The sequence below is a fragment of the Macaca thibetana genome, chromosome 12, assembly GCF_024542745.1.
Source record: "Macaca thibetana thibetana isolate TM-01 chromosome 12, ASM2454274v1, whole genome shotgun sequence".
NCBI lineage: Eukaryota > Metazoa > Chordata > Mammalia > Primates > Cercopithecidae > Macaca > Macaca thibetana.
Window position 1 is genome coordinate 3,493,186 of NC_065589.1, and position 24,456 is coordinate 3,517,641.

The 24,456-nt window shown below is 55.4% G+C and overlaps 1 protein-coding gene across 10 annotated transcripts in view; it reads left to right on the top strand.

Moving 5' to 3' along the window:
* HDAC4 (histone deacetylase 4) overlaps nucleotides 1-24,456 on the top strand; it is a 357,624-nt gene that overhangs the window by 266,801 nt on the left and 66,367 nt on the right. For 7 of the 10 annotated variants that reach the window (XM_050751475.1, XM_050751476.1, XM_050751480.1 and 4 more), the window contains 5 exons: nucleotides 992-1,108; nucleotides 1,193-1,391; nucleotides 9,481-9,719; nucleotides 20,589-20,846; nucleotides 24,151-24,337. In XM_050751475.1, coding sequence (XP_050607432.1) covers nucleotides 992-1,108; nucleotides 1,193-1,391; nucleotides 9,481-9,719; nucleotides 20,589-20,846; nucleotides 24,151-24,337 — 1,000 coding nt within the window. The remainder of the gene's footprint in view (nucleotides 1-991; nucleotides 1,109-1,192; nucleotides 1,392-9,480; nucleotides 9,720-20,588; nucleotides 20,847-24,150; nucleotides 24,338-24,456) is intronic. The other 3 variants (XM_050751477.1, XM_050751478.1, XM_050751474.1) reach the window with 1 other exon arrangement.

Below are 24,456 nucleotides of genomic sequence, written 5' to 3' on the forward strand. Positions count from 1 at the left end.
CTGATTTTGAAGGCGTTTGCCATAGACTGCCATATTGTCCTGCAGAAAGGATGCCACTAAGTGATTTGCAGCGCTCTCAACAGCGTTTGCGGTTCCTCTAGGCCAAGGTGGTATTATCATTTTTCAAAAATGTTTGCCAATTTTTGGGGTTTCAAAATACGTTTCCAGATGACCATAATGTGTTTTCCTGAACGTCTTCCGCTTCCTGAGCTCTGCCGTCACTGGTCTTCACCGCATGCTTTTCTCACTGTTAGTTGTTTGATTCGCAGGCGCTCTGTGCTGACCCTCACCTGCCTCATACGTGGTTGGTATTGTTGTCATCATTGCCTGCCTTTCATAGGAGCACTTGTTTTATGATTTTCTTTTTATTTTTAATTTGTGTGGGTACATAATGTATATATTTATGGGGTACGTGAGATGTTTTGATACAGGCCTGCAATGCGTAGTTGTCACGTCATGCAGAGTGTGGGGTGCCCATCCTCTCAAGCATTTATCCTTTGTGTAACAATCCAATCATACCCTTATAGTTATTTTTCAATGTACAATTAAATTTTATTTCCTTTTTGGTTTCTGCTTTTCTTGTTGTCTGGAAAGACATGGCCAACGCCAACTACAAAAAGGCATTGTAAAGTGTATTATCCTAGAAACTGCAAAACGGCATTGGAAAGTGTATTATCCTAGATTTCCTTCTGACTAGTCTGTGGTAAATAATCACACTGAATTGAAATCAACACGATGATGCTGGACAAGGTGACAGAAGAACTCGTATCGTGGGGAGGAAACTGGAGCCGTGCATTGGGCTTTCATGTTGTGGTGCGTGTTGAAATCTCATGCTCTCGTTGCTGTATCATTTGCTACATGGATGTTTGCGCTCATAGATCAGAATTCAGTGCAGGCTGCCACAGGTGTTTTCATTGTTGTTTTTCTTGGTGTATGTTGCTGATGTTTGGCCGTAACAGACTGTGACAGTCATCATGTGTTCTGTCCCCAGACGAGTTTGGCGCACAGACTTGTGGCACGAGAAGGCTCGGCCGCTCCACTTCCCCTCTACACGTCGCCGTCCCTGCCCAACATCACGCTGGGCCTGCCTGCCACCGGCCCTGCTGCTGTAAGTCAGCCCCCGTGGGTCCGTGCGGCGTGGGGTGGCGGTGATGGGCCCTTCCACCCCAGCATCGCCGGCTGTGCTTTCCAGGGCACCGCGGGCCAGCAGGATGCCGAGAGACTCACCCTTCCCGCCCTCCAGCAGCGGCTCTCCCTTTTCCCCGGCACCCACCTCACTCCCTACCTGAGCACCTCGCCCTTGGAGCGGGACGGAGGGGCAGCGCACAGCCCTCTTCTGCAGCACATGGTCTTACTGGAGCAGCCGCCGGCACAAGCGCCCCTCGTCACAGGTGAGCACAGATGGGCCTGGGTGCAGCCAGGCTCTGAGGCTACCCGTGCTCTGGACGGTGCCCGGCCCTCGCCTGCCTTTGGAGGAGACGAAGGCATGCCTGTCCCACCCCCACAGTTCCCAAACACACATCCCCCTCACGTCATGTAGCTGCCGTGACTGCAGTGAAAATCCACGCCTCACTCCCAGAGTCAGGTAGATGGAGTGGAAGCGGAAGTCACTTCCCTTTCTCACCTTTTGGGAGAGGCCGCTGGCTCTTGCAGTTTGGGTTTCTGTCTGGACCAAGCTGAGCCAGCACTGGAAGCCCAGAACTGACTCTCGTGGTCAGTTGGTGTTAGCAGAACTTTTACAAATGTGCACTGTCTGGGGGTGTGGTTACATTTAGAAAAATACAATTTAGAGAAAAATGGGAACTTCCTTATGAAATTACATAGCAACAGCAATGTGAAAGTATAACTTCAGAAATGAGGGAGCACCGGCCGGGCGTGGTGACTCACACCTGTAACCCCAGCAGTTTGGGAGGCCGAGGCAGGTGGATCACCTGAGGTCAGGAGTTCAAGACCAGCTGACTAACATGGTGAAACCCTGTCTCTACTAAAAATACAAAAATTAGCTGGGCGTGGTGGTGCACACCTGTAATCCCAGCTACTCGGGAGTCTGAGGCAGGAGAATCGCTTGAAACTGGAAGGCAGAGGTTGCAGTGAGCCAAGATGGTGCCACTGCACTCCAGCCTGGGCGACAGAGCAAGACTCCGTCTCAAAAATAAATAAATAAATAAACAAAGAAACAAATAAATAAATAAACGAGGGAGCCTCTACCTACCCCCTTGCCATGCGGGTCATGATTATACATCTTCACAGCTTTGGGTTTGGCTTCCTGGAAATCTGTTGTTGCCAATGAAAAGCTGAAATACCCTCAGAGCTGCCCCTGTGAAACTCTGGCAGGGAACTTGGTGAAAACTCGGGTGTGGCATGTTGTAGGAGGCTGTGCTGCAGGATGCGTGGGACTGGGGGCTGGCTTGGGTGGGCTTGGGCCTCTGGCTTGACTAGTCTGGTGGATTTTGGTGTTTTCTTGTTTTGCGCTGCCCATGTGTCTCTGTTTAGACAGAGAGGATTCTTTCTTATTCCTTCTTTGCCCAGAAGCCACATGGGGCAATCTTTGTTTTGTGTCTGAGCCCCTTTCTGTTTGTTTCTCCAGAAGCTTGAATTCGTGTCCCTGCCTCTGCAGAGCACAGGAGCCCATGGTGTAACGAGGGAGGGGGCAGCCCTCACAGTGCCTCTCTGAGCTCCAGCCACAGCGGCAGGCACGGGGATCCCTCTGGAGGAATGTATCTGAGATTGCGTCTGAGTCTCTTAGATGCTGTAGAGCAGCTAGCACAAGGGTGGGTAGTGAAGGACACCCGAGTTCCTCTCTCGTATCTTTTAAAAACGTAAAATATGCCTGATCCTTCAGGATTCCTGGGATTCACTTCGTGAGAGATGTTTCTGTTTGTCACTCATCTTCTTTCCTTCTCTAAATCAGTTTATGATGCAGGATTAAGTAACATGCGTAATCTTGTGTATCAGGTGTTTGGAAAACAGCCTTTTTGATAGAACCTGAATATCGAGTTTGCATGGATCTCACCTCTCTGAGAAACGTGCTGAACCCGGCATTGCTTCTTCCCGGTGTACAGTCAGTCCTCTTTTCCTCCCAGGTGCAGCTTGCTCATTGGCACGGGGACCTGCCCATGGTGCCCTCCCCAGGCTCTGTAGTGCCAGGGGGCCCATGCATGGCTGCCCAGCTTGCTCTGGCTTTGCTTTACACCTGTGCCCAGCAAGCCCCTCCAGTCCCATGCCGCCACCTCCAAAACTGCAAGCCCCTTCCTCCTGCATGGCCTCCCCAGGTTGCCAGCGGCTCATCCTGCAAACCCCCTGGCTGGGAGCCTCCGAGCCAGTGTCACGTGTGCAGCGTAGTGCAGCCACACAGCTGCCTCTGTCCCAGCTTCCTCCTGCTCCGTGACCCTGGGAAGCCACTTGTGCTCTGTGCGCCTTGTTTTCCCATCTGGGAAGCGGGGACACTCACGGTCTGCCCCCGTGCGCCCGATGAGGGGAAGCGGGCTGTGCACTCATATGCCTCTGCAGGTGTTGGCGTCGTTGCCTTGTTCTTCTTAACCTGCCGCCTCCCATATTCTCTCACTGCCCCAGCCGGCCCCATCTGTCCTCAGTGCCTCAGGACCCTCCCCCAGCCCTGCCATGAGTAAGGCCCTCATTTGGAACCCGCTGGGATTGCCCCATCCTCTTGTGGGAAGAAGCCTCCTGCACAGGTTCCTGCCCTTCCAGTCTGTCCTTCTGCAGCCACCAGACTCTCCTTGAAGGCCTGGAGGCCCCCACGCCGTCTAGAGCAGTACTGGCCAGGTCAGGAGCCACCAGCCACGGGGAGCTGCCAGTAGAAAGTCAGAGTTAGAATTCAGTTGGCCAATAGAAAGTCAGAGTAGAATTCAGTTGGCCGGGCGCGGTGGCTCACGCCTATAATTCCAGCAATTTGGGAGGCCGAGGCGGGCGGATCACAAGGTCAGGAGATCAAGACCATCCTGGCTAACACGGTGAAACTCTGTCTCTACTAAAAATTAAAAAAAAAAAAAAAAAAACCCGGGCGTGGTGGCAGGTGCCTGTAAGTCCCAGCTACACCGGAGGCTGAGGTAGGAAAATGGCCTGAACCCGAGAGGCAGAGGTTGCAGTGAGCCAAGATCATGCCACTGCACTCCAGCCTGGGTGACAGAGCGAGACTCCATCTCAAAAAAAAAAAAAAAAAAAAAAAAAAGAATTAGAATTCAGTTTCTCAGTCACATGTGCACCCCACATCCAGTGCACGGCCACAGCTGCCTGCGAATGTTCTCATTGTCACAGAGGGTCCTGGCAGGGTGGCACTGGCCTGGAGTGAAGTCCCAGCTTGTGAGCAGGAACTCCAGCCTTGTTCTACAAGCCTCGTTTCTCTTCCCTAGTCCGGCACAGCAGCCAGGCCAGCCAGCTCAATGCTGGACCAGGCCGCAGCCGGCCCCCAGAGCCAAGGCTCTTTCCCAGGGCCCTTTTCTCCATCAGGCGTGGTTCATCTGCCCCCTCGTCCCAGGCCTCCAGCCCTGCCCCAGCCCTGCCTTGTTGCTCCTTCCCTGGACCACGCTGCGTCTTCGTTTCCGTGTTCTGCCCTTTCCTGCAGTTGTTGATGAACTCCTGCTTGAGTTGGTCTCTGGACAGCAGTGCCTGTGTTTTCCTGGCCCACAGACAGACCCACCTTCTCACGGGTAATCATGGTGCATAGGTGAATAGGATATCAAAGCTAGAACAGCCCTCCAGTCACAAATGCTTTGAAACAGAGGCCTCTGTGGGTGAGGTCACCAGTGGAAACCAGAGGGGTGAGCCATGGTCCAGGGTGTCCCGGAGCTGCCTCCTACATGCCACATACCTCCAGTCAGCCCCTTTCCACACCGCTCCAGGCAGCTGCTTGCCAGTCACAGGCTTGGCGTGCCTCTTCTATATCCCTGTTTATGTGCTGCTGCCATGGTCACTGTGGACTCAGATCTTTGCAGAGTGGCTGGTACATTCTCGGAGGTTAGTCTCTGCATAACCAGCTGAGGCGGGGAGTGGAGCTCAGGAGCCCATTCCTGGGTGAGGAGAGTGTGCAGAGCCCTATGCTGCTGCTTTAGTTGGACACAAGACTGTGGGCATGATCATTGCCTGGGCAGCCCAGCTAAGTCCTCTGTGGTGCCCGTGTGGCTGAGAAGCAGGACTTTGAGAACCGTGTAACCGTGTAACCTGCTGTCAGGACCCAAGAGACCCAGGAGGATCTTGGTAGTGCAGCATGTGGAGGAGAAGGCTGGAGACCAGGGCTGTGCCACAGGTGGGCCTAGGGAAGGTTTCCCGGAGAAGTGGCATCAGAGCTGAGATCTCAGTAGGAGCCTGCAGGTGGAGAGGGAAGGGCCCAGGTAGGGGGAGATGTGTGTGCCTGCTGGAGGTGACCTTGTCACAGATCTTTCTAGTATCCTGGCCACACACTCAGAGCATGCCACCAGCGTCTTAAGGCTACTGCCTTCCTGAACTGGCAGTGGACATCCACTGTCCCGTGGTCACACGCTGAGTGGAGGGTGCCCCTGGCTTCTTTGTTAGCAATTGTGTGCTACCGTTTAGACCTGATTTCCCCCGAAAACAGCGAGTCCCAGGAAGGGCTTGAGCACAGCTGGCCGTGGTTCATGTCCCATAACTGGCACGCGAGGCTGTGGTCCTCAGCCCTGGCCTGGCCTCAGCTCCATCCCCAGAAGCTCAGACAGACGCTGATTGGTCCAAGTGGGTCCAGAGCATGCAGATTATTCCTTGGGCGGCCAGGATTACAAACGGTGAGTCGGATCTGACTCTTGCTTGGTGTACTTCTCAATGGAAGGATTTTAAAGAATTTCACAGAAAAAAAGCAATGGAAATACACCAGATGGGCTTTTAAGGACTCAGGCACCCTGAATTGTTCATCTCATGTGAATTCATCGCTTAAACAGATTCCCAGTGTGTGAAGACCAACTCTTCAAATCTGGGTCTGGAACTTGAGAGCAACCCAGTCTTTCGCCTTCTTTTTTCTTAAATCCCCATACCTGGTGGGGTGTGTCTAAGTGATGCATTTGCAGACTCACTAATTAGTTTGGGTATTGCTGAGCAGGGTGTGCTAAAACTTAGACCCTGGTTGACTGGGTACATTCCAGGGTGCTGCCTCAGGAACTGTCATTGCAGTTACTGTGATTGCGTGTTAGAGTGTGGACTTGCAGGGGAGCTGGCCACCGAGCACAGTTCAGGCTCAGCACCAAGTCCCTCCAGCAGGAGCAGGAGCCAGCAGCCGTAGGGACACAGCCGTCCAGCGCCAAGAACCAGGGTCAGCCGTTGCTCCCGCACTGGACACAGGGAGGGGCTTCTGCCAGTGCTCTGGGCAGAAGGAGCAGAAGCTGGGAAAACCCTGGCTAAGGTGCCCAGTGGAGGAGCCCAGAGCAAGGGGCCACTGGGACCACAAGAGCCAGGCTCTGCCCCACACCCCACCCAGCACCACACAGCCAGCCCCTGCAGTTGGGTCACCGACCACAGAATTGTATCCTGATGGACTAGGATTTTATGCTCGAAAGTCCCTGACAGTATATCCTGAAGACCACATCATGGTCTGTCATCAGAAGCTCTTGTTAATGATCTCAGGGATCCAAATTGGAAACCACCAAGCCAGCAAATCACATTGCTCTGCAGAGGCCAGGGCACCGCTTTTCAGGACACCCACGGGTAAGGTGTCCCCGTGTGTGGCGGCCCTGGGGTTTGCACCCTGGAGGCAGCGGAGTGAAATTCTGAGTGGGCGAGATAGGCTGAGAGAGAGTGAGGGGCTGGCCCCTGGGGAGTGCAACTGGAAAAGGAACAGGGCCAGTCTGCACAGGGGTCTCTGCTCACGCCAGTTCTGAAAGTGAAGCCCTGTTCCCATGGGGCATAGGCCTGTGTCCCAGAGTGAAGCTGGTGGCCTGGGAAATCCCTGGGCCCATGCAGAGGGTGGCGGGAGGCAGAGACCTGGATGAAAAGGAGCTGGGGAGCGCTGTGCAGCCCCCACTCACACTGCTGGCTTGAGTCACTTGTTCCTTATCATGTGTCATGCTGGAAAGCTGAATCCTATGAAATTGGCATGTCCTTCTCCTCTTCTGCAGAGCGTCAGGCCTGGGCAGGGGACTGTGTAGCTCATCACCGCCTCCACCCCTGAATGGTCTGCACACTAAGGCTTTGGGGGAAAACAATGCTAAGGAAAATGTCTTTCAGCTTCCTATTGCTTTCTGAGAAGAGACCTTTTTAGCAGCTACGTAGCCTTGCGTCCCCTGAAGGCAGCTTCGTGTGACTGACTTCCTTATTTCTTCCATGAAATAGTTCAATCCCACGTAATACCCACATCAACAATTGATAAATTGTGAAATGCCTTTTTTTTTATTTTTTCTTTTTTTTTAAGACTGAGTCTCGTTCTGTCACCCAGGCTGTAGTGCATTGGCATGATCTGGGCTCACTGCAACCTTGCCTTCCAGGTTGAAGCGATTCTCCTGCCTCAGCCTCCTGAGTAGCTGGGATTACAGGCGTGTGCCACCATGAGCAGCTAATTTTTGTATTTTTAGTAGAGACGGGGTTTCACCATGTTGGCCAGGTGATCCACCTACCTCGGCCTCCCGAAGTGCTAGGATTACAGCCACCGCGCCCAGCCTGACATGCCCTCTTTATGGTGCTTCACTTTTTTCTTTTTTTAACCTGTTCAGGGAATGGTTCTGACATAATGCCCACGTCAACAACTGATAATTCTGAAATACCTTCTTTAGGATGGTTTACCTTTTTCTTTTTTTAACGTTTTCAGGGAATGATCCTGAATGGATTTTTAGTCATTCACTTTAATTTAGTAGCCAGGCATTGATAATAAAATTCAAGATAATGTATCTTTCCGGAAAGTTGTGGGGTTGGGTGAAAAGGGATGGTGGGTTAGAGAACACTGGTGAATAACTTTTGAAAAGGTAGCGAAGAGCAGGCTTGCTGGGGTCTTGCTGGGGGTCTTGTTGGGGGTCTTGTTGGGGGTCTTGTTGGGGGTCTTCCTGGGGTCTTGCTGGGGGTCTTGTTGGGGGTCTTGTTGGGGGTCTTGCTGGGGGTCTTGCTGGGGGTCTTGTTGGGGGTCTTGCTGGGGGTCTTGTTGGGGGTCTGGCTGGGGTCTTGCTGGGGGTCTGGCTGGGTTTAGTCTGGATGTGTCCTTTGTGTTTGCGTATCACATAATATTTCTTAAATTTAGAAAGCCCCTGCAAAGGGACTTGAGAAGCACTAAGCTGCATGCATGGCTCTCACTGGGAAGCCTGGGCTCCCCTAAACCCGATGACACACCCAGCTGCCTGGCGAGCGCCGACATCAGTGTCCTGGGGGAGGGACATGACAGGAGCTGCCACTTGCTGGCAGGCTACCTTGTATCCCTGGAGATCCCGTAGCCCTTGCAGCTGGCACGTAGCCCCACCTGGGGGCAGGAAGAGCAGGCTGCCTCAGGCAGATGCCGAGTTCCAAAGAGTCCCCCACCAGGGCCTCCAAGAGCTGGTTTGGTCACTTCCTTTGTCATTTCACCCGGTCATGTGCCCTTGAGTGGGTCAGGGTCATTTTTACCCTGAGCAGCATTGTTTAGTGTTTACTCCCCTCAGGTTACCAGGGGACACTTCACGGAGCAGGGCAGAGGGTTCATTAGGTCCTTTTGCCCACAAAACCATGGAAAAATGTTAAACTACCTAAACCAACAATTTGCAGTATATACATATATATCTCTCTCGATGAAAAGCATGCAGAAGGAAAAAGTGTACTTGACTAGGTCGCGTTTTAAATCAAGATACAGATGCCAATTAAAGCAAGATCATCTCCTATCAAAATGGATTCTTTTAATCAAAAAAATACAGGGTTGGTGACGGTGTGGTGAAGTGGGTACCCTCCACTCAGCTGGCAGGGATTAGCCACATCTTTTCAGAAAGGGGTTTTGACAATATGCGTCAGGACTTTTCAAAGTGTTCATGCCATCTTTGTGTATAAAACCAGTGTTCAGAGAGACCTTAAAATGATGTCAACCCTAAGGACAATTATTTTTCTCACAACTCAGGCTGTCTTTGGAAATACCTGGAGGCTCCAGAACCGTGGCAGCCTTCCTCAGCGCACTGGTGGCCCTCTCTCCCCTCCCACTGTGCTGTTCAGGCCAAACCCCACCTTTCTAGGGCCTGTGGCCCCCAGGAACAATTGTGTGGTAGCCACTCCTGGGAAGGGCTTCCTCTTTGAAACCTGCCACACGGGACTCCTGACGTTTCCTGTGTCGACCTGATTTTCCATAGAAAATTGCCTCCAAATTACGGTTCCTGTAGTTCCAAAGCACCAGCTCACGGCCCCAGCCTCAGCTGGAAGGGGCCCAGTTAGCGAGCCAGCTCTGGGGCACCAGGGCAGAGCGCCTGGGCTGGCGGGCACAGGGTGCAGTTGTCTCCATCACTTACTCAATAGCCCTCTCTCCCTCCTCTCTTCTTCCTCTTCCCCTCTGCTGTTTCTTCCTCCAATTATCTTCAGACTGGTATCTTTCAGGCCTGGGAGCACTGCCCCTCCACGCACAGTCCTTGGTTGGTGCGGACCGGGTGTCCCCCTCCATCCACAAGCTGCGGCAGCACCGCCCGCTGGGGCGAACCCAGTCGGCCCCGCTGCCCCAGAACGCCCAGGCTCTGCAGCACCTGGTCATCCAGCAGCAGCATCAGCAGTTTCTGGAGAAACACAAGCAGCAGTTCCAGCAGCAGCAACTGCACATGAACAAGGTGGGTTTGCCGGCGACGTGCTCCCGGGCCCCAGGGTGGCTGTGTGCTGCACGCTTCAGCCTCAGCCTTCAGCACTGGCCCCTTTCTGACCTTGAGGGGGGCATGAGGCAGAAAGAGGGAACTGGGGAGGCACATGCTCTGGCCCACGGCACAGAGCTGGGCAGGGGCAGAAGGGATGCTGCTGGGAGCTTGGGCTCAGGAACAGATCACCTGCAGCGGGACGCGCAGGGCCAGTGCCCTCTCCCAACAGCCCACATGAGTTCAGTTGGACCACGTCCCGCCCATGGTGGCACATCAGTGCCAGCGAATGGAATAGTCTACTTGGGCAACACTTTTTTCTTGGGTTTCCTAAGGCCATTTACTAAACATATCTTTAAATAAACCAGCAACCCACAGTGCCCATCTTCCAGGCCATCCAGCACTTGCAGACTGCCTGAGTGCATAAGCAGCGTGTACAGGGCCAGGGGGGCCCGGGTGGAGTTGTACAGGTGCAGAACTCCAGCAGGAAGTTGAAGGGACACTGTCAGAGCTGGTTCTGGGCCCGGGCCAGCCCACAGAGGTTTACGTAACCTACAGACATCTTGAAAGTCACTCAGATAAGTCCATTTTCAGGAGGAGTTAGTAGGCAAGGCTAGCGTTGCAATGCTGGTGAAGAGGAAAACTAACGTGCTGAAAATGTGTTGATCAAATGCTGGCATTTGAAATAGAGCAACTTTAAGATAAGAGATGAGATGAGCTGCTGTGGATATAGTCCAGCCGTTCCTCAAAAGGTTGGACACAGCCACCACATGGCCCCACAGCTCTGCTGCCAGAGGTGAAAGCACACATCTACACGTAAACTCACTCAGACATTCACAGCAGCCTGAGTCCCTGTGTCAGGCCGTTCCCGCACTGCTGTAGAGAAACACCTCAGACTGTGTGATTCATAAGAAAAGAGGTCTGATTGGCTCCTCGTTCTGCAGGCTGTAGAGGAAGCATGGTGCTGGCATCTGTTTCTGGGGAGGCCTCAGTCGTAGCGGTAGGCAAAGGGGGAGCGGGCGCATCACTTGGCAAGAGCCGGAGCAAGGGGTGGGGAGAGGGGCCACACACTTCTAACCGACCGGACCCCACCAGAACCCACTCACCAGTGAGGACAGCACCAGCGGACAGTGTTCAACCGTTCATGCCAAATCCAGCCACGTGATCCGGCCACCTCCTGCCAGGTCCCACCTCCCGCCAGGTCCCACCTCCCGCCAGGTCCCACCTCCAGTATTGGGGGCTACGATTCAGCAGGAGATGTGGGCAGGGACACAGATCCAAACCGTATCAGCTGTAATAACTACAGATCCAAACCGTATCAGCTGTAATAACTGTCAGTCGCAATAGCCACATTACATGGCAATAGCCCAGGTGTCCATCCTGTGATCTGCGGCCACACGCCGCACACCGGAGTGTCAGCCATAAAGTGGAATGACACTGACATGCTGCAGCACGGAAAAGCCTTGGAAGCAGGGTGCAGGCACAAGAGGCCGCGTGTGGTATGAGGAAGCAGGGTGCAGGCACAAGAGGCCGCGTGTGGTATGAGGAAGCAGGGTGCAGGCACAAGAGGCTGCGTGTGGTGTGAGGAAGCAGGGTGCAGGCACAAGATGCCACGTGTGGTGTGAGGAAGCAGGGTGCAGGCACAAGATGCCACGTGTGGTATGAGGAAGCAGGGTGCAGGCACAAGAGGCCGCGTGTGGTATGAGGAAGCAGGGTGCAGGCACAAGAGGCCGCGTGTGGTGTGATTTCATGCACATAAAACGTCCACAGCAGACAGACCCACAGAGACAGGATGCAGATTTGTAGGTGCTGGGCCTGGGATGCTGCGGGCAGATGGGGAGCATTGCCAGGGGAACAGCATCTCTTTTTTAGGGATGTTGAAAATATTCCAAAATTGGACTATGGTGCAACTCTGTAAATATACTAAAAACAACAAGTGATACCATTTAAAAGCGTGAATTGGATGGTATGTGAATTATATCCCAATAAAGCTGTTACAAGGAAGAAAGAGGATGAGTTGATGCGAGGGGAACGTCTGGGGTCTGGGGTGGTTTTCAGAAGAAACGTTGAGAAACCTGTGGCAGATTTGGAGAGACGGAATCGTTTCTCGGTTTACTGTCTCTCCTGTAAAAGTGCGGCCCCGACTCCACCCTGCCCCCGTTGCTTCCCTGGATTTCAGCACCAGTCCTGGGTTGTCCGCCTGTCCGGAGGCTCAGGGTCTTCTGTGGTTTCCCTGAGGGTGAAAAATTGGGGTTAGGATTGGGGAGGAGACAGACTTTCCAGCACAGGTAGACAGGAGTTGGAAGGTGAAGTACCAGGATCCCCAGCAAGTGCAGAGGCAAAGCTGTGGGGAGCGAGCCCTCCACCGCCAACACTGCTGCCTCTTCCGGCAGCCCTGACCTCCTGATATCATTAACCCCTCCCGCCTGCCTCGTCCCAATTTCCTTCTCTCAAGCCCCACGGTTCCAGCCTAGAAGAAGAGTCAGCTCAGCCCTGGCAGTGGTCGAAGGCTTTGATTGCGTGGTGTCCAGTCCAGCGGGGCTGATGTGGGGAAGGCCTCTGGGAGATGGCAGCTGGCTGTGGCCCAAATCCATCCCAGTGTGTGAGCCATCATGGGGCTGCAGGCTCAGGATTGAGGAGACAGGCCCCTTGGGGCCTTGCTCCAGGGTGGCAGCCGCGTCAGACCAGATGCCCAGCACAGGCCACAGCCTGGCCCCTGCTGCCCAGTGGGCATCACAAAATAGGCTCGCCACCCCCACCCCACATGCCCCTCCCCCGCCAAGCCCTCATCACTGGACAGCAGGGAACACATCAGAAATGGGTGGGACACCCAGCAAATCCCCTCACTGGGACGGTAAAGGCACAGGCTGTGGGCATGCCGGGCGCCTGCTAGGCATCTTTACTCCCAGGTGTCAAAAGCACTTTCACATCCGTCTTCCTAATGCCAACCTAGGTTTGTTAATTTTATTATGTCATTATCTGAGCGATGGGGTAGGAGGTTTGAGGAAGACAGGAAGCACCTGTTGACATGCCTTATACTCTTGAAGGATTCAGAAACCGGGTGCTCTCACTGGAGTTGGTTCTGTGATTGATTTCTGGGAGTGAATGACAGTTGATTGAAACGTTTAGACAGTGTTTTCCCGGGACGCCCAGGAAGACAAGGATCCTACCCAGGCTGCCTAACACTGACGTCCCCACCCTTCCTCTTGGAGGATGATGTCCCCAGGGGCTTGTTCCCTGAGGGCATCTGCCCAGCTCTGGCAGCTGTGAGCCCTCCTGTCCCACGGCGCTGCTCCAGCCTACATCAGGGTTGCAACTGGGCCCAGGTTGGTCTGCCCCTCCTTCAGCCTGTACCTTAGAGAGAGGTGCTTTGGAAACATCACTCTGAATAAAAAAGGAAGAGAGAAAGAGAGGCAGCCTGTGCCTAGCCGTGGTGTTCCCCGCAGCCATATGCAGCCACTCTAGTTTTCCCGAGGCCCGCAGCCTGCAGAGCTGCCCATTTTGCCTGAGAAAACTCCACCAGGTGGACAAGATCGACCCCGAGCTGGCTCTGCTCTCCTCTCCCTGGCCTGTGGTCGGGATGGTGGCAGGTGATTTCCAACTGCGTCAGCTGCTATTGCCCGTGCCTTGTACACAGTGGTGTTCAATACTGGTTTGCTGCATGAAGGAACTTTCTGGAGAACGCACGCCATCAGAGGGCGAGTGGAACAGAAACTCTGCAGGTGAAACTGGCCCTCCGTGTTCACTGGCCATGTCTGGACCTGGCCTGAGTTATGTGTGGTTTGCGAGCAGTGGGTGATGTGCGTCCAGGTGAAGTACCTCTTTCTATTAAAAGAGGACATCGGAAGGCGTCCTCCACCCCCAGAGCGAGAAGCCTTACTGCTGAAGGTGGTTCTTCCAGTGGTTTCTGGACTCCGCGCAAGAACCTGCCTCCTGCAGAGTGGAGGGCTCAGGGGTGTCTCCCTTTAACTTAACATCCTCAGTTTTGAATATGAAAACCAGGACTCGTATTTTGGGTGGTCTAATTATGAATGTGTCCAATTGTTTTAAAATACTGGCAGTTGACCAGTTCGATTTTGACCCTGAACTCCCACCTGACTTTTTAAAAATGTAATTCCAAATATGGAGGTGCATTTGTTCTTCCTGAATTGATGAAAGGGGGCTCTCAGTGTCCCCAAGGCCTTCAGACTGCACAGAGCTGCTTCAGTTATTTGCCTGCGTCCAGCTCGCCTCCCAAAGGCAGCTCTGCAGTGCGGCCCCAGCCCACAGCCCAGCCAGTGAGACTCGGAACTGAATGTCGAAGGAGAGGGAGAGAGAGAAGGAGGCTTTGTTTGCGGCCGTGGCCCAGGGAGGTGACCCACAGGCGCCTGCGTCAGGGCCGAGGCACGGGGCCTGGCCTGCGTCACAGAGGGCTCTGACGTGGCGCCACTGCCGAAGTGACGTCCTCCTCATGCCCCGCCTGAGAGCCCGAGCCCGATCCCCACGGTGTGGAGATGATTCCTCCTCCAGGCCGAGGGGCGTTCTGCAGCGGTGGACACTTCAGAGGCTTCATCCTCGTGAAAGGAAGGAAAAAGACCTGGGAATGTTGTCACTAAAGGACACTAAAGAGACGTGGCCCCTGGCAGCACACGCCATCTGCAGCCAGCCCGGAGAAGGGCTGTCCAAGAGCCCTCGGAACAGTGGGGAGGTCTGGTGATACACAGCACGGGAGACGCGGCTGCCAAAAGCCTCCGGCGAGTAGGTTGCAGTGGCCCCGGGGGCCCTGAAACAGCCCCCCAGGAAAAGAGGCTGACCCCCGCTACCTCCACTGCCATTCATCTGTGCATAAGAGAAGGACGTTTGAGATTTTCTTACAAAGTTCTTGAAGTTTTTCTTTAGGTTTGGAATTTAAAGCTGGACATGGTGGCTCACACCTGTAATCCCAGCGCTTTGGGAGGCCAAGGTGGGTGGATCACTTTGACTCAGGAGTTCAAGACCAGCCTGGGCAACGTGGTGAAATCCCTTCTCTACAAAAATTAGCCAGGCAAGGTGGTGCGTGCTTGTAGTCCCAGCTACTCGGGAGGCTGGGGTGGGAGGATTGCCTAAGCCCTGGTGACAGAGGTTTCAGTGAGCCCAGATTGCATGACTGCACTCCAGCCTGAGCAACAGAGCAAGACCCTGTCTCAAAAAAAAAAGAAAAAGAAAAGAAATTTAAAGGAAAGCATCAGAAGTAGTCCTGGAGCTTCTCTGTCCACTGAGTCCTCCCTGGGCCGCCTCCTTTAAAAAGCAAACAGGCAAACCCTCTTCCTCTCTCAGCCTGGCTTCCTGGGAGTGGCCGTTTGCTGCAGGAACCCCTCCCCTCCACCCTCAGCTGCTTTGTCCCCCACCCCACCCTAAAGAAGGGACCTGCCTCTGTGTCCCCCACAGGGTTGCTGCCCTCCATCACTTTTATCCACTTTAGAATGGCCCCTGGGCTGCTAAAGAAAGGCAGGTACACCATTTCTGGTCATTGCTGGGATAGGGCAGCCCCACAGGGTCCCCTCTAAGGTCCTAGCCTTCCTCCCCCACCCCTCCCCCTATTTCCCTTCCGCATCCCCCCATTTCCCTCCCCCACCATCCCCCATTTTCCTCCCCCACCCTTCCTCCTTCTCCCTTTGCCCTTTCCTGGCGTGGCACCCACTCTTCTGCTGGTCCTCTGGTCTCCTCTCCTTGTCTGTGTGTGTCTATGCCTATGTGTATTTATGTATCTGTGTATCTCTCTCTTCACGTGTATATGTATCTGTATGTCTGTGTGTGTATCTGTGCACCTGTCTATGGTTCTGTGTGTGTGTGTGTGTCTCTGTGTGTGTGTCTGTGTGTGCCTCTGCATGTATGTGTATCTGTGTGCGTATGTATCTGCGTGTGAGCCTCAATGACCTCCCTGCCTCCCGACACCCTAACACTGGTCCCCTGAGGCCTCATCCCTGTTTCTTTGGCTCCCCAGCTCTGCGTAGCACCTCTGTGCTCCCAGCTTTGACTTTGTTCCACCTTCTTACTGCTCCAGTCCTGATCTGTCTCCCAAATCACAGACTTGAATCTGCACTTTCTTGCTGGATTTCTACGGGCCCCACTGGATGATGGGATTCAGCCTCTCTGGGCTGCCCTCTACCCACCTTCCCTCCCCAGGCAAACGTGTCCTCTGTGGTGACCCTTCTCTGGTGCTTGGCCAGGAGTCCTGGTGTCTCCTGCTCACTCTCCTGTCCCCACTGACGCTGGACCCAGCCTCTGTGCCAGCCTCTGCCCAGCCCTGCTGCCCCTGTGCAGTCGCTTCTCTGCAGGCATTCCCCTGCCCTCGTGCTGACTCATTAGCACCTTCCTGTGTCGCAGGCAGGACCATGCACCCCTCGGAGGGACCCACAGCCTCTCCTGCCCATCCACTGATGAGCAAAGCCCACATTGTGAGGAGCCCTCTGAGGCCCTGAACACCTACTCAGCCCTGAGCTCCCATCCCCACATCCTCAGCCCTGAGCTCCGGTCCCCATGCCCTCAGCCCTGAGCTCCCATCCCTGTGCCCTCAGTCATGAGCTCTGGTTCCCACGTCCTCAGCCCTGAGCTCCCGTCCCTGCACCCTCAGCCCTGAGCTCCGGTCCGCACGTCCTCAGCCCTGAGCTCCTGTCCCCATACCCTCAGCCCTGAGCTCCGGTCCCCACGTCCTCAGCCCTGAGCTCCCATCCCTGTGCCCTCAGCCCTGAGCTCTGGTCCCCACATCCTCAGCCCTGAGCTCCCATCCCCACCCTCACCCCTGAGCTCCGGTCCCCGTGTCCTCAGCCTGTGGTCTGAGGCCCTGTCTCCTCATCCTTAGACTGTTGCTTTTCCTTCCACACCTGCAGCCTCCAGGACATTCTTGCTCCTGAAGGCCCGTCCTGGCTACTGCTCTCCCTCCTCCCTAATCCCTCCTGCTCCTCATCCAGGGTATTGTCCTCAGTGCTCTGTGCCACCTTCTTAGGGAATTGTTCTGCGTTCAGATTCTTTGTTCTTTGCTCTCCCTCCAGTGCACAGAGTAATAAGGGCCCCACTCTCAAGAAACCTCCCATGCGCCACTCAGTCAGTCTCATCTCATTACCCATCAGACTGCGCCGGGCCCTGGGGGAGCTGCGGGAACTGAGCGCATGGGTGACCTCTTGATGAGTGTCCTGAAAGCCAAGCCTTGGATGCCATCTTTGAGGTCCCCTGTGAAACAGCGCAGCTTCACCCAGCACACCTGGTGCCCCTGCTCACAATGACCGCGGTCCCACCGGGCTCCCTGTTCTCCCTGCCCTCACAGGGCCTCTCAGGCTCTCAGTGTGCAGGAAGAAGATGGGATTGAGAAATCACAAGCAATCCCAGACCTCAAAATCATCAAGTGAAATGAGTGTTGAAACATAGGCTTTTTTTGTAAACCACTGAGAAACCTGTCAGAGCAAATGGGGACAATGTTGGCAGATTCCTTACTTGTTTCTCCGCAGCTTTATGAAGCTAACTGAAAACAATCGCCTGTATTTACAGCATACGGCGTGATTTGATTCTTGTATGCATTGTGAAATGATTGCCACACGGGACCTCATTCATGCCCCCGTGCCCTCACGGGGCTCTCATTGTGTCTGTGGTGAGGTCCGTGAGTATCAGGGCCACCAAGGGGCATCAGGCCCTTTATTCCTCTCCCAGTGGCACCCTCACCCGTGGACAGCAAGTTCCTGTTCCTGACGCGCGGCCACCCACTGCTCCACGCTCGTCCCTGCGGGTCTGGCTTTCTGAAACTGAGTTCCTTACGTGCCACGCCGCCCACCGGTTCCCGCACTGCCGATGGCCGGCCCTCCCTGACACTGCACTGCCTGCACCCTGGCTGGACCTGGCTCCCTTTCCCTGTACCAGGTCAAAACCTCTTCTGAAGACAAGCTGCCTTCGGTTTAGAGATAAACAATGGATCCATGTTTTCTTCACTTGGCTCTTACTGCCATACTTTGAAGTGCTCTTATAAAGAAAGTTAAGGGATGATCACGTAAAACAAACCCCCCCCCCCCCCCCCCCCACCCTAATCTAAAGGCTCTGATGTTCCACAGTGAGGCACAGCAGGGGCTCCGGAGGCTGAAAACTCACTATGTTGTGTGTGTGTGTCTGCATCTCAGACCTGCTGCGTGGGGACCGGTGTTGTCTGATACGGCTGACCCCTGGAAGCAAGCGGACACTGAGTGCCCACCGATCTGTCCCCCGTAGTTCAGGCAGCCCGAGAGGCCGCCTCGAGTGAGTGTGGGGCAGCACGCAGGGTTCTAAGGGTGTTTAAATACAAGGGCTCGGGGGATTTCAGGTGTCAGGCTTCCTTGCGCAGCTCAGTTTCCTTCTGGAAACATGTGGTGCTGAGATCCATCCTCCATGCACTGCAGCTCCTCTCTCTGCCGGGAACTTGGCTTGTCCCACCATCCCTCAAATCTGCCCTTCAGCCTGTTCCCCACAGGGACAGATGAATTGCGCATCCAGAGAGACCCCTCGATTTGGGGCTTTGGGATTGTGGGACGTTCTTTCACAGTCTGCAAAGGAGCGCCACTCAGTCAGTGCCTTCTTCTGAGAAACTGCGCCCTTCCTAGTCTAACTCCAGACCCCCACCTCCTCTCCTGAGCCTTTTTATGCCAGTTCCCACGTCCCTCTCTCCCCTCTTGCTCTCATCTCCAGCCTTTGCTCTGCTCACATTCATCCCTCTTCTGGCTCCCTTGCCCAAGCAGCTCCATTGCCCAAAACCAAGGAGTTGTCCTGGCCACCCTCTCTTCCCTCTCCATATGCAATCTGTCCCTGGGCCTGGAGCTGCTTCCTTTTTGCTGTCACAGAAACCTGTCCTTTCTCCCATGCCTTAGCCAGACGTGGAGCCGGCCTCACCCTTTCAACCTCTGGCCCGCCTGCCTGCCGCAGGGCATGTGTCTAAAACATGCACCTGCTTGTCTTCAGCCCAGAGTGCCCTTCCCACAGCCCCACCTCGTCTCCGGCACCCTGCGTCCCTGCTCTCTGGCCTTCCACGCTGTAGCCCTGCTGACTCCTCACAGCTCCCGGAGAGCACTGAAGTCAGCCTTACACCCCGTTCCACTTTGCCCCACTACCTGGATGCCCCTTGCATTTGCCCCGTCCTTTTAGTGAATGTGCAATGAGTAATGCCTGTGCCACATGGATGAGTCAGAAGGGGTCCCTACCCCCCTGGGAACTGCAGACTGCAGGAAAGATGGATACATGAATGGCAACCACAGGAAAGCCAGAGGACGGCGGGGGACTGGAGGAGGGCACATTGCACTATCAGGAAGATCAGCTGACCCTTCCTGGAAAAGGTGGCATGCACAGGAGGCCCACAGAGCCTCTCGCAGTGGCCGAGGAAGGAAGAGAGGCAGTGGGCTGGAGGCGAGTGTGGCACGAGGGACGCAGAGCCGGCAGTGCGGTGGGGAGCAGGGTGGCAGGGAGAGAGAGAGGGAGGCTGCAGGGGCGACATGGTCAATTGATGGAAGGGCTCTGCAGCAGAGGCAGGATGGCGGAAGAGCACTTGGGGGACGTTCAGCAGGGGAGTGACCAGGTCCACTGGCCCGTGTGAAAGCGCACCCTCACTGCTACATGAAGAAGATTGCAGAGAGTTGACGCTGGAGGTGGGGGCTTCCCGGGGGCCATGCTGCCATCCAGGCAGGAGAGGCCAGGTGGGACCAAAGCAGGAAAGGCAGGAGGTCGAGGCTGGAGAGAAGCAGCACCGTCCAGAGGCGTTTCTCATGAGCAGTGCGCGGGCAGTGCTTGGCGGACGGAAGTAGGAGTTTGGGGTGTGACTGGACAGCTGGCCAGAGAGAGGTTCCAATAGCCAAGAGTGGGTCCTAGAGAAGGGAGAGGCTTGGGAGGAGCTCTCTGCGTTCGGCATTGGGCCTGCTGTGCTGGCCTGTGAGGTCTGACAGGAAAAGAGGTCAGGAAGCATCTAGGGAGTCCCACAGGAGGGAGGATGCCACGGTTCTTGGGGCCCCATAGTGGGGCAGGTCATGCAGGACCCGTGGAATCCTGCAAGAAGGGAGGTCATGGTGTCCCTGAGATCCTGCAGAAGGGGAGGCCATGGCATCCCTGGGATTCAGCAGGAGGGGAGCTCATGGCACGTCAGTGGGATCCCACAGAAAGGGAGGTCACAGAGTGTCCATGGTATCCCAGGAGGAGGCCGTGGCATCCCTGGGATTCAGCAGGAGAGGAGGTCATGGCACGTCAATGGGATCCCATAAGAAGGGAGGTCACGGAGCATCCATAGTATTCCAGGAGGGAGGCCATGACATCCCTAGGATTCAGCAGGAAGGGAGGTCCTGGAGTGTTCCCAGGATCCGGCAGGAGGGAGGTCATGGCACATCGGTGGGACCCTGCAGGAGGGGAGGCCGTGGCGTGTCAGTGGGCTCAGGCAGTGAGCATTGTGGACGTCGATGTCTTCCGCTGGGTGGGTGGTGGCTGTTTCTCTCAGCAGTTGTGGCTATGAGGTCAGCATTGGCCTCTCCTTCACACTCAGGCTCCCCTCTGCAGACTCGGTTGACACCTGCGGCTTCTTTTCTGTTTCTCGGTGCCTGACGCAGAAGAGGTGCTTAGTAAACCCCAAATGTTAGTCAGCCTCCTTCCCTGGGCCAGGTCACCTTGACCCCGGGCTGGGGTCCTGATGGGCATTATTTTCTCAGCACCGTGGATAGCGCCCAAATGCCTGTTGTGCGGGAAGATGAAGGCGCCTGCTGGCCTGTGGCAGGGCGATAAGATGCCTTGAGTCCCTGATTGTCTGCCCCAGAGGGGGGTGGTTGGCAGCATCCCTCCTCCTGTCTGATGAGCTCAGAGGCCCCGGCTCTCTGTGCTTCATGTATTTCCTCTGCCTTGCAGATCATCCCGAAACCAAGCGAGCCGGCCCGGCAGCCGGAGAGTCACCCAGAGGAGACGGAGGAGGAGCTCCGTGAGCACCAGGCTCTGCTGGACGAGCCCTACCTGGACCGGCTGCCGGCGCAGAAGGAAGCGCACGCACCAGCTGGCGTGCAGGTGAAGCAGGAGCCCATTGAGAGCGATGACGAAGAGGCAGAGCCCCCTCGGGAGGTGGAGCCGGGCCAGCGCCAGCCCAGTGAGCAGGAGCTGCTCTTCAGACAGGTGACTACAGGCAGGGAGGGCACCAGCAGGCTGGCACGCACAGCCACCCTCGGTCCCCGGGCAGCATCTTCTGTGTGGTGATCACGGGAGCTGCAGGGCATCCTTGTGCTGTCGCTGTCCAGTGTCTCACCCGTCTTGTCCTGGCCAGTGAGGGAGGTTGATGTGGCTTCTGTTTTGTCCCAGCTGTTCCTAGGGATTCGAGATGTTTGCCCACTGCGGGTGGTTACGTAACTGCTTTCCAGCCATGCACAGGCCCCAGAGAATGGGTTTCCTTCCTGTTTGTAGGCTGTAAATGATCACAGCATCCACATGTTAGTGAGATACAGCATGCTTTTTAAAGAAGTGAAGGAAATAGAGGTATTAATTGATCAAAAAGACAGGCAGGGTCTGATCAGAAGTCAAGACCTTTTGTGGCCCAGTGGTGCTAATGAGCAGCCCTGCAGATCCAGACAAGACGGGTACGATCGTGGCACCCAGAGCCAGTAAGGCTTCAGGGCACTGACACCCAGTAACCAAATGCACAGGAGCCTGATGAAGAAGGCCAGTGAATGATTGGTTAATTTCCAGTGAAACATAAAACTTCTGAGTCAACAGAAATACCTGAGGCATTTGGGCAGCCAGCTGGAGCCCCGTATCTGCAGCCAGAGTGTCCTCAGAAAGGTGGCTTCCTCCCTATAGGCAGGAAGCGAGCCTGAGGAACCACAGCTGTAGGATTTGATTCTGTCCTCCAGCAGCAGAGCTGCTGCCTCGGCTGCAGGAGCCACTGGATCATTCCCTCCCTTGTCTCTGGACTCCATGCTGGCCGTGCCACTGAGCACCTCCCCAGCTTCCTGACTGCCAGCTGTGTGGCCAGAGCTGCATCTCTACCCCCAGCAGCACCCTGGAAGCCAGGAGCAGGACGCCCTGCAGTAAACTGTTCCCTTTAATTCTCAGCTGCAGGTCTTGGCACCGAATGAATCAGTGTGGGGCCTTGTACCTGGAGCACCTAGACCCAAGCCTGCCGCACGGGGGTCAGGTCTCAGTGGTCTCCAGAGGCTTCTGGGCCAGGAGCCCTTCTCTACCAAGCTTCCCCCGGCGGCGGGCATTGGGTGCTATTTCTCCTTTTTGTTCAGAGGGTGGCCTCTCTCTAATTTCTGGGCCGTCTTAATTAGCACCCCGGGCACTAAACACTACACAGCCCAGCAGCCTGGCAAAGACAGAGAGAGAAAGCCCCGGGCCTCTCTGGCGCACACACGGTGCTTCGTGGCGAACACTCATCCACAGGTCCCGTCTGACAGGCCCGGGTTTGGGGCCTCTTCCTGTGGTCGGGCCTTGAAAGTCGATGAAGGTCTGAAATTCAGTGTGCTGTTATTATGCGGATAAGAAGTGGGAAACTATTTACATTAATAATTTTTAGGACTAGTTTCTCATAGATCGGCGTTCACTTTGAAAAAAGAGGCTTGTTATATTCCAAGCGTGAGATGATGATTAGAAACAATTTCTGTTCTCTCTGGAGAGTAATAGGCAGAACTCCTTATCAGGGAAACTTGGTAGTACACGGAGCAATTTGCCGAGGTAAACCTAAGGCGGGGCACCTTCCAGCCGGTGTCCGGGAGGATTGCTTATTAACCGCTTAACCACGTGGGGCCCACAGCAATCCCAGCTGAATTTGATTAGCCGCAGACTGGGGGCCTGTGGGTGCTGGCTCCTACTCCAGCTCCTGCTCCAGCTCCTCCGCCTGTCTCGGGGCTCCCCTCTTCTCTGCTCCCTCCTGGCTCTGATTCTTTTTTTTTTTCTTTTTTTGAGACGTAGTCTCACTCTGTTGCCCAGGCTAGAGTGCAGTGGTGCCATCTTGGCTCACTGCAGCCTCCACCTTCTGGGTTCAAGTGATTCTTCCCCCTCAGCCTCCCGAGTAGCTGGGACTACAGGCACCTGCCATCATGCCTGGCTAATTTTTTTTTTTTTTTTTTTTTTTTTTTTGGTAAAGACAAGGTTTCACCATTTTGGCCAGGCTGGTCTCGAACTCCTTACTTCAGGTGATCTACCCGCCTCGGCCTCCCAAAGTGCTGGGATTACAGGCGTGAGCCACCTGGCCTGATTCCTAAAGACAGGACAGATCAGAGCCTGGCCAGGCAGCTCTGGCTTCCCCCAGTGCTGGCAGCACAGGGCTGGACTCCGCCTCTCATACAGGAGCTGAGATGTAGGTACCTGGTTTTCCACGTTCACAGGATTTGTTCATCAAAACTAAGACAGGATTGGCGCAGAGCTCCCAGCGAGGAGGCGCCCGGCTTTCTTTGTGCCTCGGCTTGGGTGGCAGGTCGCTGTGCTCTCCCTCAGCTGCTGTCTGGGGAGAGGCTAGGCAGCTGTGGCCTCATCTCTGCCCTGCTTCCTCCACTCCACTCTGCCTCGTATGAGGGTGTGCACCTCAGCCTGTTCCCAGAATCCCTTGGGGTGTCCCAGGCCCCTGACTAAGTGGCCTCCCTACACAGAGCCCAGCCCAGCCCCATCTCATCAGAGAGGCACATCCCACCAGCAGGCCTGCTCCAGGCTCCAAGGGTCCTGGGTGCCTGGAAGCTGATGGGCTGTTTCTGCTTTTAGCCTGCATGAGGTTGTGTGGAATGTGAGACCAGGGAGGGGAGCGGCTGCAAATGAAGCCGAGCTAGCACTTCCAAGTCTGAGAATCAAGGGTGCTTTCTCACCCAAGTTTAGTGTGCAGATTCAGTGCTGTTGGTCAAAACTAAGACCCACAAACCCAACAAGGGGGCGAGGCTTCATGCCCACCCACTGTACGTGTGTGGTGTGGCAGAGTGGGTGCTCTGGTCCCCACATCTGCATGGCCTTCGCGTATCTCCCAGTGGAACCAGCGAGGGCCAGGCTGCCGCCCCAGCAAGAGCCTCTCTCCACACCTGCCAGGCCCCACTCCCCTGCACCTGGTCCAGGCTGCTCCTGGCTCAGTACCTCCTCAGAGAAGCCCTCGTTGATACCCCATACTGTCTAGGCCTCCCTGGGACCCCGTGACTCAGCCTGTGTTATCCTGTTGATGAAGCCCATGGCAGGATCCCATGTGGACAACCTGCTTTCCCTAGAAAGAGCCACATCCTGGGAGACAGAGCCCGTGCTGGCCTCATTCTCAGCTCTGGGCCCACTCAGGCTTCAGGGCACTCACAGGGAAGGCCTCTCCACGCAGCTGGCCTCCCAGCATCCTTGTGGCCCGTGTATGGCCTGTGCATGGATGGGAGACTTGCAAGAGAGGGCAGCCCCTAGCCCTGCAGCCCAGCCGCGGGAGGTGCCTGCAGCCGCCAACATGGCCGTTTCTTCCCCGCAGCAAGCCCTCCTGCTGGAGCAGCAGCGGATCCACCAGCTGAGGAACTACCAGGCGTCCATGGAGGCTGCCGGCATCCCCGTGTCCTTCGGCAGCCACAGGCCTCTGTCCCGGGCGCAGTCCTCACCGGCATCTGCCACCTTTCCCGTGTCTGTGCAGGAGCCCCCCACCAAGCCGAGGTTCACGACAGGTAACAGATGGCCTTTGTGCAGCCTGAGGATGTGACGCGGGCCACAGTGGGCACAGACCAGGGCGGGGGGTACTCCGGGCCCAGCTCTGCAGAGGCTGAGGGGCTGGGCAGGCACGAGG